General features: G+C 45.3%; 1 protein-coding gene across 4 annotated transcripts in view; it reads right to left on the bottom strand.

The window, feature by feature from the left end:
- NTRK2 (neurotrophic receptor tyrosine kinase 2) overlaps positions 1 to 3940 on the bottom strand; it is a 198632-nt gene extending 194692 nt beyond the window's left edge. For all 4 annotated transcript variants that reach the window (XM_067315695.1, XM_067315697.1, XM_067315696.1 and 1 more), the window contains exon 1: positions 3725 to 3940. In XM_067315695.1, the coding sequence (XP_067171796.1) occupies positions 3725 to 3936 (212 nt within the window). In that variant the 5' untranslated portion in view covers positions 3937 to 3940. The remainder of the gene's footprint in view (positions 1 to 3724) is intronic.
- Positions 3941 to 14253: the final 10313 nt, after the last annotated feature.

Below are 14253 nucleotides of genomic sequence, written 5' to 3'. Positions count from 1 at the left end.
ATTACTTATCCTGTCTTATTTATTAACAATTCTAGAGTGCTTTATATAACTGCATTAGAAATTTACTTTGTGGTTTTGAAACATACGCAATACACAATCACCTCTCTCCTTTACAAGGGAAGAGCTAAAAAGTCACCTACTATCTCATTGGCAAGCAGTTCTTCCTGAAGCATGCCAATTAATTTCAAACCTCATTCACCTGAATAATCATAAGTCAACCTATTAATGACTTGATATTAGAGCTGCTAAACTAGGCCACCAACATACTTGCACTGCAAGAAGATACTTCAATAGCAAGGACTATGAACAGTCACATACACTGAGAAGTACTAGCAGTACATTTTATTTATGATAAAATTGTTAGATAGGTCCTTTTAGAAAAAATCCTGAAAAAATTTAAGTGGCTTATTTACTATCCTATTAAGATTTTGCTCATGTGATCTTGCTGTGAAATGTCTGTGCACCATTGTGCCTAAAGGTTTTGGATTTAACAATATCTATACGTTCATTTTGCTCTCACCAGTCTTGCTCTTAATGTGAGCTTCAGCTGTCCAATGGCTGATTTCATTATTTTAATTCAGGGCCTCACTTTGGAGTTCGGCTTCTCTCTAATAACCTCAGTACTACAAAACAGTTATTGTGATTAAGCTCTGTCATGATAAGCAATCTTAGCACAGGCACGTGCTTTCCAGACCAAGTGCAGCCCCTGTCAGTACCCTAAGCAAGGGGACAAAATTTCAATTTTATTAGATGCTGAGGATTTCCAAAATATGGCTTTTATCCATCAGAACACAAAAATGTGCAAAAACCACGAGGAAAGGAAAGAGTAAGGACAATGAGTAAGAAAAGCACCAGGCAGAAATATTCCTGTGCCCTCCCACACCAAGTTTCAGCAGCTGGGCCTCACAGGCCTGATGCAAAGCGCTCTGGAGGGCTTTCTGCTCATTTCAGCCCATTGGGACGGGGACCCCACCAGGAACAAAGCAACAGCTGGGCCATTTGAGAGGGCTGGGCTTAGGCTCGAAACTGCCATTTACCCGCGGGTGGAAAAAGAGCCAAGGTGTCTCGGCACCAAATGGCTGAGAGGGTCCAACGCGTGGGACAGCAGCGCTGTTATTCCTTCCAACACCCCGGGGCCCAGCTGTCCTTCCCACCCCTCTGAAGCCAGGGGAAAACCCCTGTGGCCCGTCCTCTTCCCTTCGCACCCTGCCTGCTCAGCACCATCCACCTGGCCTGCAGTCATCCCTTTGCACCACCACAGGTTTCATCAGCCTGACCTAACCGTGCTGTTATCCCACCGGCAAACGCCTAGTGCAGATGGCCTTCTTCTCAGGTGAATGTCTTGGCCAAATTCCCAGGGAGTCATTGGAAGTTGTGCCTAGGACTGCAGGATCCACTCCAATCAAGAGCAGGGCAGAAGCAATAAATGAAGTGTCAGTCTCAAAAAGCATTCAGGACATATGCAGGAATAGATTACTAGAAATTAAGTGTCTTACACTCTTCTCACTCTCATTTATACCCCGAGTAATTCCACCAGAGATCAATGAAATTGTGCTTCTGCAACTACAGAGCACATAAAAGAAAAATCAGTCCTGAAGCTTCCTAAATAAAATGCAATGCTACAGCCTCTCAGACTGGTTTCTTACTTAAAATAAAGAAAGATGTGCAGTGTTGAAAAAAAATGCATTTTCACATTCTGTATCTACCATATCAGAACAGCTTCCTTACATATTTATTGTCTGATGACTTCCCACAATGAAATAACACAACAGCCACAGGAGGCCAATTTTTAATTTATGCCTACAAACTAATTAAAGGGCTGTTCATGTTTTATGTTGAAGTATGTTAAAAAAGACCATCTTAAATATGTGCAATAGCATCTCCTGAGAAATCCATGACTCAAAATTATTTTTAGACCACCAGACACAACAACATGCAGTGTCACAGAATGATACAGTAAAAATTGGAAAGGACTGTAAAGATAGACAGTGATGCTGAAAAAAATACAGAAAAGAATAAAAATTGAAAGTATCAAGGCAAAATGACTAGACATGTTTTAAGTTGATCATGGATGGCATACATATTTATGCATGCATTTTTTCCCTGGCCTTTTAAACGGAGTTTAAATTCTAAGGGGAAATTGCTGAGTTACCTCCAAATTGAAAGTACTGGATAATAAGGCTAGCAAAGCCTATAAAAATGAGCAGTGATGCATGGCTCGAAGCAATTTTTTTTTAATGAAGCAATCCACAGAATATTAAACAAACATCTGAAACGATAACTGCTGTAACAACTCAGAAAGATTGTCTCATTCTCTTAGGTCCTAAAAATCTGCTGAAGGTAGGCCGTATAGGAGTAGTAGAAATGAACGTCTCCAGCTTCTTCCCACATATTACACATCCATGAGGAAATGCAGCAAACTGACTACAACAAACTGCAGAAAGGTAGCCCAAAGGCTAGCATTAATCTAAAGCCACACCAAATTTTATGGCATTTTTACATTGTTTCTAAAGGAAACTGAAGAAGAGGAGAAAGAAAGAGAAGGGAAACACTGAGAAATCTGCAGAGATTTGGGGAAAAATATTCTGGTACCTTTAACATTAAAAATGTTGTGGGAAACAATCCAGAAACAGCAGGGGCTGGGGAAGATGGAGATGGACAAAACAGCTTTAGAAGGCTTTTTCCCCCATATCTGTCATCTACAAATCCAGTATGCAAAATTTTTGCTCAGCAAGAATCTTTGCAGCTCTTCTCAGGCAAAAATATGTCGCTGTCACAGGGTACAGAGCTGTTAGAGGATGCAGGACTGGACGCAAAAAGCTATAGCACACCCTCACCGAAACTGGCTGCAGGCAAACAAGGATGGAGATGACACATGGGTAGGACGAAAAAATACAACTTCTTGCACCTTCCTCACTATTAATAAGGGATCCCTAATGCTCCAGCGCTCGCTGAGAGACAGCGCAACGCTAATTCCTCTGTAGGCTCGGTATTTGCTCCTTCCAGCCACCTTACGGAGAGCAAAGCCGGCTCGCACGCTGATGGCCAGGGAAGGGGAGCTGGTTCGCTCTCCCTTTCACCGGGATGTGCTGCATTCTTTTCTCTTTCTTTAAAAAGAAAGAGATACATAAGTGGTGAGATGCGAGAGGGGGGAAAGCTGCCCACCAAAGCTCTCCGTTTGTGGGAGTAAACGGAGGGAGAGAAAGTGGGGAAAAAAAATCCTTCCCAATTTGCTGCCGACGCAGAGCCGAGGTTTGGGTGGCGCGTACGAGGCGGTGGAGCGGAGCAGCTGCGCGCTCCCGCCGTCCGCGGCTGTTTCCGCGCGGTACCCGCCGGCCCGCGAGCAAACTCCGGGCCGACCTCCCCGCCGCGCCGCCTCATCCTCCTCCCCGTGCCCAGGAAATCGCACCGCGGGCAATTAAGATTTATCACCGAAATGCTCTCGAAATTGTATCTCTGGGAAGCCGAGCCCAAATTGAATCACGCCGGCCTTTCAGGCTGCCAGCCAGCACATCTGCCCGCCGAGCAAGTGCACCGCAGCGCGGGCAACTTCTCCTCCGCCCGCCGCCCCCGCGCCCCGCGGATCCGTCCCCGCCGCCCCCGGCCCCGGCCGCGGTGCCCCCCGGCTCCGTCCCCGCCGCCCCCGGCCCCGGCCGCGGTGCCCCCCGGCTCCGTCCCCGCCGCCCCCGGCCCCGGCGGGCGGAGGCGGCCGGGCCGTACTCACATCTCGGTGACATTGTCGCCGTCGGCGCTCCGCTGCGGCACGGGGAAGGAGGCGATGCCCGGCGCCGGCTCCGCGCACCAGATCCGCCAGGAGCTGCAGCGGCAGGACGCGGGGCAGGCGAGCGAGCCGCGCCAGCAGCCCAGCACTAGGCAGCACAAGCCCCAGAGCCGGGCCAGGCCGGGCGCCGGCCGCCGCCGCCGCCAGGACACCATGCCGCCCCCGCTCGCTCCGGCGCTGCCCGACGGCCGCCGCCGCCTCCTCCTGCGGCCGCTGCCGCCGCCGACGGTGCGCAGCCTTCCGCGGCGGGCGGGAGGGTGGCCGGGACTCACATGGGCGCGCCGCGCCGCGCCGCAGCCGCAGCCGCAGCCGCGGCCGCCCGGGGCTCGGCGGGGCGGCGGGGACGGGCGCTGCTGCGGGACAGACGGAGAGAGGCGGTGAGCGAGGGGCACCTGCCCGCGGCGGCCCCTGCCCGCGGCGGCGGCGGGGCGCGGGGGCAGGTGGCAGCGGGGCGCGGAGCGGAGCGGCGCTCCTACCTGCGGGGGCTCCGCGGCCCGCGGGAGGGGACGGGACGGGACGGGACGGGACGGGACGGGACGGGATGGGACGGGATGGGATGGGAGGGGAGAGAGGGAGGGGAGGGCGCAGCCCGCGGCGGCGGCGGCGGGGCTCGGGGCGCCGTGCTCGCCGCCCTACGCACCGTCTCCTCCTTCCTCCAGCTGATAATAAAGCAGCGCCGGCTCCCGCTCTAGCCCAAGCTCGGGAGCTGCCGGCAACGTGACGTGGGGCTGACGCAGAGAGGGGCAGAAACTCCACGAAATGAGCCTGAAATCCAAAAAAAAAAAAAAAAACAACACAAGACAAAAGCAACGAGGGGGGAGGAGGAGGGCGGGGGGCGGCGGGAGGAGGGAGCCTGCCAGGAGATACCAATCGGCAGGCTGCGCCCCAGCCGCGGCGCAGCACACGCGCCGGGCAGCGGCAGCGGCAGCGGCAGCGCCCGCCCCCGCGGCGCAGCGGGCCGAGCCGCCCCTCACCGGCGGGTCCGGCCGGGGCCGCCGCTGCCCGCGGGGGCGGCCGGCAGCGCGGCGCCCGTTCCGCCTTGCGCCTCCCCGAGCGGCCCCGCGCCGCGGGTGCTCGTCCCCCCGCAGCGCCCGCCCGGGCAGCGCGCGGCGCGGCGCGGTGCCCGCAGTGCGCGGCGCGGCGCGCTCCGCAGGCGCCCCCGCGCGGCGCACCGCCGCCCTGCACCTCCGCGCCGGGCCCCCGCGCTGCGGCTCCGCGCGTGGCCGCCGGTGCGGCTGGCACCGCCCGTCCGCGCTGCGGCAGTCACGGAGGCACCGGGCTGGGACATGGGCACGTTCACAGGCTCGACGTACTCACAGGCAGCGTTGCTTTTGCTTTCGAAGTACGTCTTGCCAACAAAGTCACAGCCATACCTAGCCATGACCCTGATTTATGCCTCCCTGGAAAGGAATGATTGAAGATTAGGTAAAAAGACATAACTGAAAACATTGTCAATCATGTTATCCTATTTAAATCAAATTTCTTTTAAATTTAAGCGAAACTGTTATATAGATACTTTTCTTCTACCCAGAATATGCCTCCTTCTTGCCAAGTTCTGCATTATGTCATTTCTAAATAAAACACGAGGAATATCATGGGAGTCCTGAGGAATAACAAAGTGGTATGATGCAGCATAAGAACATGAAAAGACCATAAAAATTATTATTCAAGAACAAAGACATTTTGTCTACAAGTAATGCAATACTGGGGGAAAAAAGCAGTAAAAGTTTTTAAATTAAAATATCATTTTTCTCTAAACAGAAATATAAGAGTATAACCAGTGATGTTTAAATTTTACCGGACAATCTTCTAGATGCAAAATAAGTTGGGATTTTTAAAGGATTTGGGGGAAAGTGTTTAAGAGAAAAAGAGAGCCAGAAAGATTAACAGCATAAACTGCAACATGATTCCATTTTCCAAAAGCCTTGGAAAAGGTCTCTAAGGCAGGACAGAAATAAATGTTCAAAACCCAGAAAGTTGCTGCAATACCTGAATTATTGTTCTCCAGCCAATCTATTTACAACTTTGATAAATATGCTTAATTCCCCCCCTCTCTCTTTGATGAGCACAAAGACATCAGCTCTTTAAGGCAATAAATGCTCATCGTAATACTCCTAGTGATTTTATGATGATAAGCTCACATTGGTATACACCTGTGTAGGCACATACAGGACCTTATTAATTCACAGACATTTTATGTCTCCGTTTTCTTCAATTCTAGAAATGTCAAGGAAGTTTCAGGTAAAACCACACAGATCCAACCAGCTAATTAGATAATTCAAAAGTGTTGGAAGAGTAAGGTACTGTAAGACTTTGAACATGTCAAGCTGCAGATAAGTGTTAAATAATACTATAGCAGACACTGAAAAGTGGTCTTATCACCTGTTACAGAAAATGTCTGTCTGGATTTTCCACATCACTAAGAAACTTTTTTCACAAGAGCATTGATGAGTTCTGTGGTAATCATTTTGTAAAAGGATTGGACCTTCCTCATGTAAGTTGCACGGTGACAATGCCAAAAATGACTGGGTGTGGAAACACACTGGTAAAATGCCAAGTTCTGTTTAAAGTGTATTTCCCCCTAAATTTAGCATTTTGTCCAAATAGATTGGGGGAATAATAACCTGCAGTTATGGAATGCTAAGCCCAACAAGGAGGACAAAATGAAAGCTTCAACAAGAAATGCCATTGCTGGCCTCCTGTACTGAGGGAAACAGTAGCTTTTTGAATAGGCACAACTATACACTTGTAGTCTTTTAATTCTTGATTTACAAAATACAAAGAATTGCTGTGAAGAACTGTGACTTTATTGCTGCCTCACTGAGTGTTACTTTTATAAATGGTTTATAAATGTTATGGTAACACCATTCTTTTTTTTTTTTTTTTTTTCCTCAAAGGTTAAACAAAGTAGGAAAGAATTGCTTCAATACTTCCTGGGAACTATTACTTAAAGGGGAGCCACAACTAACCCGCTAGAGACAAGTAGCCTTCTGGCAATGTCACAATAACAAACATCAGCCTCAAGGTGGTAAAACTAGAACATGTGAAAGATGTGAAAGTACAACAAAACTATGGAGTGTGCTCGGGGTCTAGAAAATGAGAGCTCTGAGCCAAGATTGAAAGAAATGGCTTTGTTCAGTGTACAGAAGATTGAAGGGAGGTGCAACAACACTCATGAAATATGTAAAAGGCTGTGTGAAAGGACAGGTAAAAAATTTTTTCCCTGTCTACCAGAAAGGACAAGAAATAATGGACTTGATTTGCAGCAAGGAAGATTCATGTTAAACATGGTGAAAACTTTTGTATGATAAGGACAGGTAAGCATGACAAATAGATCACCTTGGAGAGCACTTGAATCTGGAGCAATAGCGGCTTTTGAGTGCAGGTGAGATGAACATCTCGCCAGGTGAAGTAGAGCTGATTTTGCCTTGGGTAGGGGAAAACAAACAAATCACCTCCCAGAGATTCTGTTCCCTTGCAATACACATTTCTTTACCCATTATTTAACTGCCAGAGATAAAGTTATTAGAGCACATTCATCCTAATATATTAGAAGCAAAACCTGCAGATGGTGAAATAATGGAAGCGTTTTCTTGAAATTGCTGTCTTGAAATTGAGTTTGATCACTCTGAAGCTTTCACTCATATACCATACATAAAAAAAATTTGTATCATAGCATGGAAGTTACAGTAAATATCTGAAAAGTTGCAAAAGTGGGTTTCTGAAAAAGCGAGAAGAGCAGAAAGCTCAAGGAATCTCTATGAGAGTACTGTTATTTAGGTGTCAGGATAGAGAACTGTATCGCAGAGTCTGTGGAAAGGTAAGGGCCACCTGATCTGTGTGTGCACTGGAGTGTCCTGTACCTGCCAAAGGAGTGAGTACAGAATGAGCAGTCGTCCTACGCACCCACAGCAAAGCTGCTTAGGAATAAACTGCTTACATTTTCCTTGCGGTTTGGGGGTTCTTAGCTCTTAGAGGAGGGAGAGCTTGGATCAGGAGTTCATGGGAACTCCTGATTTTATGAGAAACCTTTTTTTTCCCAGAGAGGTGTCCTGATTTCAATTAAACTTTCCACAAGAAGATTTTCTGGCATTCAGACTAGAACTGTGGTCAGAGAGAAACATGGTTTCACCAGACCCAGAGCAAGCATTTGGACTTGCATTGCCAACATCTACTGGGCTAATAACTATTCTGAGGTGTACCTGTCTCTCCTCCCTAAGCTCCTACATCTTTTCCCTCAATGATAAAAATCAGCTTCCACACAGCTCTTTTCAGAATTTTCTCCGAAAACAAGGCACTGTCTTAATATCCTAGCCTGGCTATGGTTATTTTCAGTATTCCACCTATTTACAGGTTTATCTAGCTACTTGATCACAGCTGTTTTTGCATTCCTGGAAAAATGACAGCATTTCTGTCTTACCTGTTTCAAACTGTGGTCTGCGCTTTTTTAAAGTAAAGCTTAATCCTGCCACCTTGTGCTCAAGAAAATTAGCACACTTCTGTATTTTGAGAAAGGGGGAAGACCAAGGAAGCGGGAAAGAAAAGTTAGCTGCACCTACCATCTTTCTGATAAAAAAAAGAATTAAATGAGGGCCCCAAGATCTAATGGTTATCGATTGGATATTGCCTGAGGTGTCTTCCTGGAACCTCCTCACCAGAGCAATCACTGTTCTAGGGGCAGGCTACAGCATGTCATTTTTCATATCCCCACAAAGTTTCAAAGGTGTGGGGTTTCAGTGGCCTCCCCAGACAGCTAATAAAAATAAAGCACGTAATTCAGCCTCTTGACCCATAATCTGCTTCTATCTGATGGCCAGAGGTATTAATCACAGAATTCCTGGTAGCCCTCTGTTATGTTTGTTTGCAGTGTGCTACAAGAGCTCTCTCTTCTCATCACGTATGGGGTAGTAACAATAGCTAGTATTTTTGGAGGAGAGCAGTAAAAGTAATGACTGAAAGGAACACAACTCCCCTCTGCTACAGTCCAAGGGAGTTCTCTGGCTGTCAGGGCTCCACAGCAGCTGCCTCCTCTCTAGGGCAAAAATCTCCTGCCACTGCCTCAACTTATGTTATCCACCACTCTTCTGAGTCTGCCTGCAGCCAGCTAAGCAGGGCGGCTTGTTGATGCTACCTCTATCCATTTACCTGGACACCTGGACACCTTCTAATTGCAAATGCAAATAGTGTGTTTACCAATGAAACACCAAGGACAGGGATCCCAAAGCTGTCTCTAATATTCAGTTTTGCTGGTTTTGTTAAGTGGTATTCATTCAAGTTAAGTTTATATCAAATAAATATCTAGTTCTCAAAAAGCATTTCTCCTCAGCTCACCCAGCAGCTTTTCTGCATACCTGTTTGCACACACATATTTTGCTATGGAAGAATACTTGTCTTTTTGATTATGTAGGTTCAACAGGTGGAAAGTGCAAATATAGTAAAAATCTGAAAAGCAGTTGCCAATTTTCCCCTAGTTTAAGAAACAATGCAAATAGTAAGGATATATTGGCCATGATGTGCTTATGGTATTCAGAATCCTTCTTTACAATAAGCAGTAAAACAACTACACAAGACACATCTCCAGCACACTAGTTAAAAGGATCGGAAATCATCTGGAAACTTAACTATAGCAACATTGCAAGTCAACTTAAGTTGACTTCGTGAGTTAACTGCTACTCCTGTTATTTACTCTCCCCCATTCACATGGGCAACCTACCACAGATGTGTATCAGACATCGTGATGGGATTGTGGTCATTTCAAGTGGGAGATGGACATGAATTTTGATTCCTTATCCATCTAAGCCATATGCCATACAGTGACCTGGAGAAGGAAAGCTCTGTAATTTGTTGCTCGGGGTAGAAGTCATTTATGGTGCATGGCTACTTGTCATGGCCATACTAGTGCCTCACTCAGACTGAGGTCACAGATCATTGCATGGCCTGTTTCTCCAAGGGAAAAATAGTGCATGTATGGTTGTGTTTGTTGTTGATAGCATAAGCAGGATATAGTAACTCAGTTCCAAAGCTACTGATGATGTCTGAACAGGCCTCTCCTCACAGTGGCATAGATAGGAGGCATGAGAAGAAATAAACAGTCAAACTAGTGGAGACCCAGAAGGTCAAATATTAATTGTTTCTGACTGATCGATTTAGGACTGAGAAATCCTGATGGTCCTTACTGTGGCTGTAAATGGAGGTAAGGACAACATTCTTCATAGAATAGCTTGGTAAACCTCATCTTCCATTTGCAAATCAAGTGTACGGGGGCATTCTTTTTTTTTCTTTTGGTCCATTAAAAATACTGATACTAGAGATAATACTAGATAAGTGTAGTGATTGTGGTAAGAAGTCTCTAGTTTCTTTTTATCTTCTTTTGTTTACTGATGTTCTGCAAGTACTTGGAGAGCTTCTATCTGTTATAAAAAAACCTGATATTTACTATTTTTAAGACTAAGCAAGTGGAAAACAGGCCAATTGTTATAAAAGACCTGCTAGCTTTTCTTACAGAACACTAAAACAGCCTGCTTTCAAAATAAATGACTCTCTTGTCCCCTGCTTATGAAATCATCTCTTGATGCTGATAAAATTCCTTGTCACTCTCCAGCCTGTCATGAGAAAATATATTGATGAGTTTGTCGCAAAGCCACTCTGCCATCATCTGGAGGTTTTCATGACCCCTTTCAAGTTTGATTTCATGATTTAGTCTTGAACAGAAGCTATGCATATTCCTTTGATTAATATCTTTTCCACTCTTCTCTCTCTCCTCTAGCTTTGGATAAGACCATGCACCCTTGCTGATTATTTTCTGTGGCTGAACAGCCTTTGATAGCCAGCAAGATGTTCTGAATTCATTACCAGAAGCACAGAGATATTTTCTGCATCTCCTCTCGATCCCTCTCCTTTCAACAAACCACAGATTTGGTCACAGGGCATAAAGGATTCTCTTACATAAGGTTTCTGCAGGTTTCTATGGTACTTCCACACTGGTTCCCACAGCAACCACATAGAACAAGAGACATTTTAAGCTGCACCACCACCAGTAAGTTGACATTCATTTCTTTATCCTTTTCGTCAGATTCAGATAACCTTGCTTCTTCATCCTGTCAGTGTCCAGCTAAGACAAAGGCACCATTTGGAGTTAGTTTTCTGAAGTTAAAGTCAAAGATATTGCCTTATGGCTTGGCAACATCTGGATCAATGTAAGAGCTAATAGTTACCCTTCTATTTACAGAGAATGTCAAAAAAGTCCACAGTCTGACGTATTTATGTTTTGAAAGTGTTAGCATAAACTAATCTAAATCTTTTTGGCACCTTCTCTAAATCTCTAGTTAATGCAGTTTACAGCCACCTTCCCAAAGCAGAAGTGCTTATTACATGGAGCAGATCACATGTGTTCTGTGCTTGCAGTACTGGCTGTTGACTGTTACAGTTTTCACATTCATTTAAGGTGAACTCACATTACAACTTAAGTCCTGAAGCTGAAGTCAGTAAAATGTTCCCATTGCCTTTATTGAAGCTTATCTATCCTATACAGCTTAGTCCTCAGGAGTTAAATGTTGTATGAGTTCTACTTTCTACCTTGGCCTTGAGTCAGCCTGAACTGATAATGCAGCAAAAGTTTATATGTACTTTCAGCAGAATTTTCTTCAGGGTTTTCTTTAGGGATTATCTTTTTTAGATATATGAACATTTTCATTAGTGAGAATTCATACTAAAAACACTTGATTATGTTCTTTTCTCTGTTGCATGTTTTTTTTCACATGGTATGTTGCTGCCTTAACTTTCACTAGATACATTTTTCACTTGACCATTTCATCCAAGAATTAGAGAGAAAAGGGGAGAGAGGAAAGTAAAGGAGTGGTTGTTCTTTAGTTCATTTCTATCAATGCAAACTGAAGACTAAGGCTTGCTTTATTTTGCCATAGTTTATGCTAACACTTTGAAAACCTAAAATCATCCAGATTTGGAATTATCCAATCCTGTCCACTGTGAATCTCTCCTGGAGTTCATTGGTCTTTTGAGTTAGGCTGTACTTTCACATAAGCCAGAGGTGATGGCTACACTCTTCCTCTGACCACTGGCACTCAGCAGATTTCTGAGAACTTGCCATGAGCCAGCCCCACTTGTCCTTCCAAGCATTTCTTCCACTTAGTGACTCAACTACTCCAGCTCTTTGGCTGGGTCCCTGCTTCTTATGACGTTTCCCTCATTCCAAATGGAGCCTTCAGGTTATAGTAACATTTCTAATTGTGGGAAGTTGTGAAGGAAATTCAGGACCTCCTATTCAGGGTGCCAACATAAAGCATTTAAAAAGCACCTTCTCTCTTCAGCCCCTTGTGCTTTTATTTGTCATCTACATAGGCAACATTCTTGGGGATCTGTTCTTGTCAGAGGTACCTCTTAATGGCTTCTCTCTCCCTGAACCTTTACTACCAGTTATCATACCCCACTCATGTGTCATAGGCTTTCTCCCAAACTTTTGGGGTAAATACCAATATTTGGGTGAACTTTTGTAGTAACTGCCAATACAGTGATATAATATCAACAGGTCTCATGTGCCTGCTGGACACACAGCTTTTCATCTCTCCAGCTATTTCAGGAATTTTACTCAGTCCCAGATGAGGAATCACAAAATGAAATTATAGGAGGCAGTCTCACCTTGTGACAGGGACAGGGGAACATCCTCTGCAGATGCATTGCCTCCCCAGCTCTAAGAGATAGAAGTCTGCTTTATACATGCCTAGCTTACTCCTCACAAGTACCTTTGTCTTGCCTCTGGCTCAGGAATTCCCCGATTTTGTTAGAAATTTCATCCTGCACCTAGAAAATAAGCTGAAAGAAAGCCCAGAATGTTAAAACCTATTGATATCAAATGGTAGCCTTTCCTAGCTGTGCCCTTTTTAATCTGGTTTTGAAGACCTAACCCCCAGAGTCATGAACCCCTGAAGTAGACACATTTTCCTCAGCAACAGAGGCAGGCTTTAGCAGTGGGATTCAGACTTTTACAGAATCACTCTATCTTCCTTCTATATTTAATAGGGAGAAATGGGCAGTTGCAGTGCATGACACATCTCAGCCTACAGTAAACTCTAAATAGGTCAGATGAATCATGCCCTGAAAGTGTCTGTTTCTCTACTGCCAGGGATCTTCAGGTGACTATCCAGGTGTGGAAGTCTTTATTCTAGATACACACATTTAAGTGGATGCTGGTCCTGGAGGGATTCCTGCCTCTGAATGCTCCACTGAGGAAATCTCTGCTGATATTCCTATAAATGTTTAGAGGATATGAGCACTATAGACAATGCTACCTTGACTTCTTGATCATACTGTCCAGCCAAAGAACTTTTCTTGATTACAAGCCTTGGCTGTCTTTAAGGACAGGCTTGGAAAGAGCACTCTCCAGAAACGCAGTGGACCAAATTCCCCCGAGTTTCAGGTGCATCATATTCCAATACAGGTTGTTTACCTGAAAGGTTAAATTCATTGGCCAGGAGATTTATCTTCATCACTATTCAAGCAGAAGATTATCTCTTAAGCCTGTCTACATATAATGAAACTGGTTTGCCAACTACACAGCTGTTCAACAACAGTAGGTGTCCTTGTTTCCCAAGACTCTTCCTTGAATTAAGTCCGGGTTTTACCTTTGATATCTCATCTTGGAACTCTGATGCTTTTGAAGTAATTTATTTAATGTTTTCCTGCTGAACCGCAGCTACCCAAACCCCTCACTTTTTCCTGATCCAAGGCTGGAGATACAATATATGCTCAGGAAGCAAAGCTAATTCTGAAATCCATGTCCAGCATCTAACCCTGAAGCTCACGTCCTTGTAGTCCACAATGCCCTTATTTGACTTGTTTGCCCAACACAGTAATCCTTTTCTGCCCCTTCATTGCCACTATTCAAAACCTACTAATTCTTGTAGTGCAGCATTTTCTTATAGCACCTCCTATACTCAGAACTAGATCCCTCTAGGGTAGCATTCCTCCTGGCACAGGACCATGCCTCCTCAGACCGTTGTGTACCCACGTCAGACAGGAATTCCCCAAGTATTTTATATCTGAGAATAACTTTCTGTTATTATGGTTCACACATGGCCAAACGCAATTTATATACTCATTTTGCCCTTTAACATAGGTATGGTTACTTACAGTTGGATATACTATCTCTTTGACTTTTGGTGCTACAGTTGCTAAACCTGTCTAGATCCTGGACCAGTGTCTCTGGCCTTGCTGCTGTTGTTCTGGTGGTGAGGCTAAGAGGATAGAGTGATTGTGGTCAAAACCCTCAGTGATTTTTCCATCTCTGCTTTAAGGAAGAGGGTCTTGCATCCTACTTCATGTTGCATAAACCCATATTATCTCTGCTGGGGATGTTTGATAGGAGTCACTGACAGCCAGTTTATAGTTTTCCCTCCCATTGCTGTTTATCAGCTTGTGTCTTGGATGCATCTTTCCTTTTGAGGGGGAATCGCCCT

Source organism: Apteryx mantelli, chromosome Z (assembly GCF_036417845.1).
Source record: "Apteryx mantelli isolate bAptMan1 chromosome Z, bAptMan1.hap1, whole genome shotgun sequence".
NCBI classification, from domain to species: Eukaryota; Metazoa; Chordata; class Aves; order Apterygiformes; family Apterygidae; genus Apteryx; species Apteryx mantelli.
This window is presented reverse-complemented; position numbering and strand designations above follow the sequence as displayed.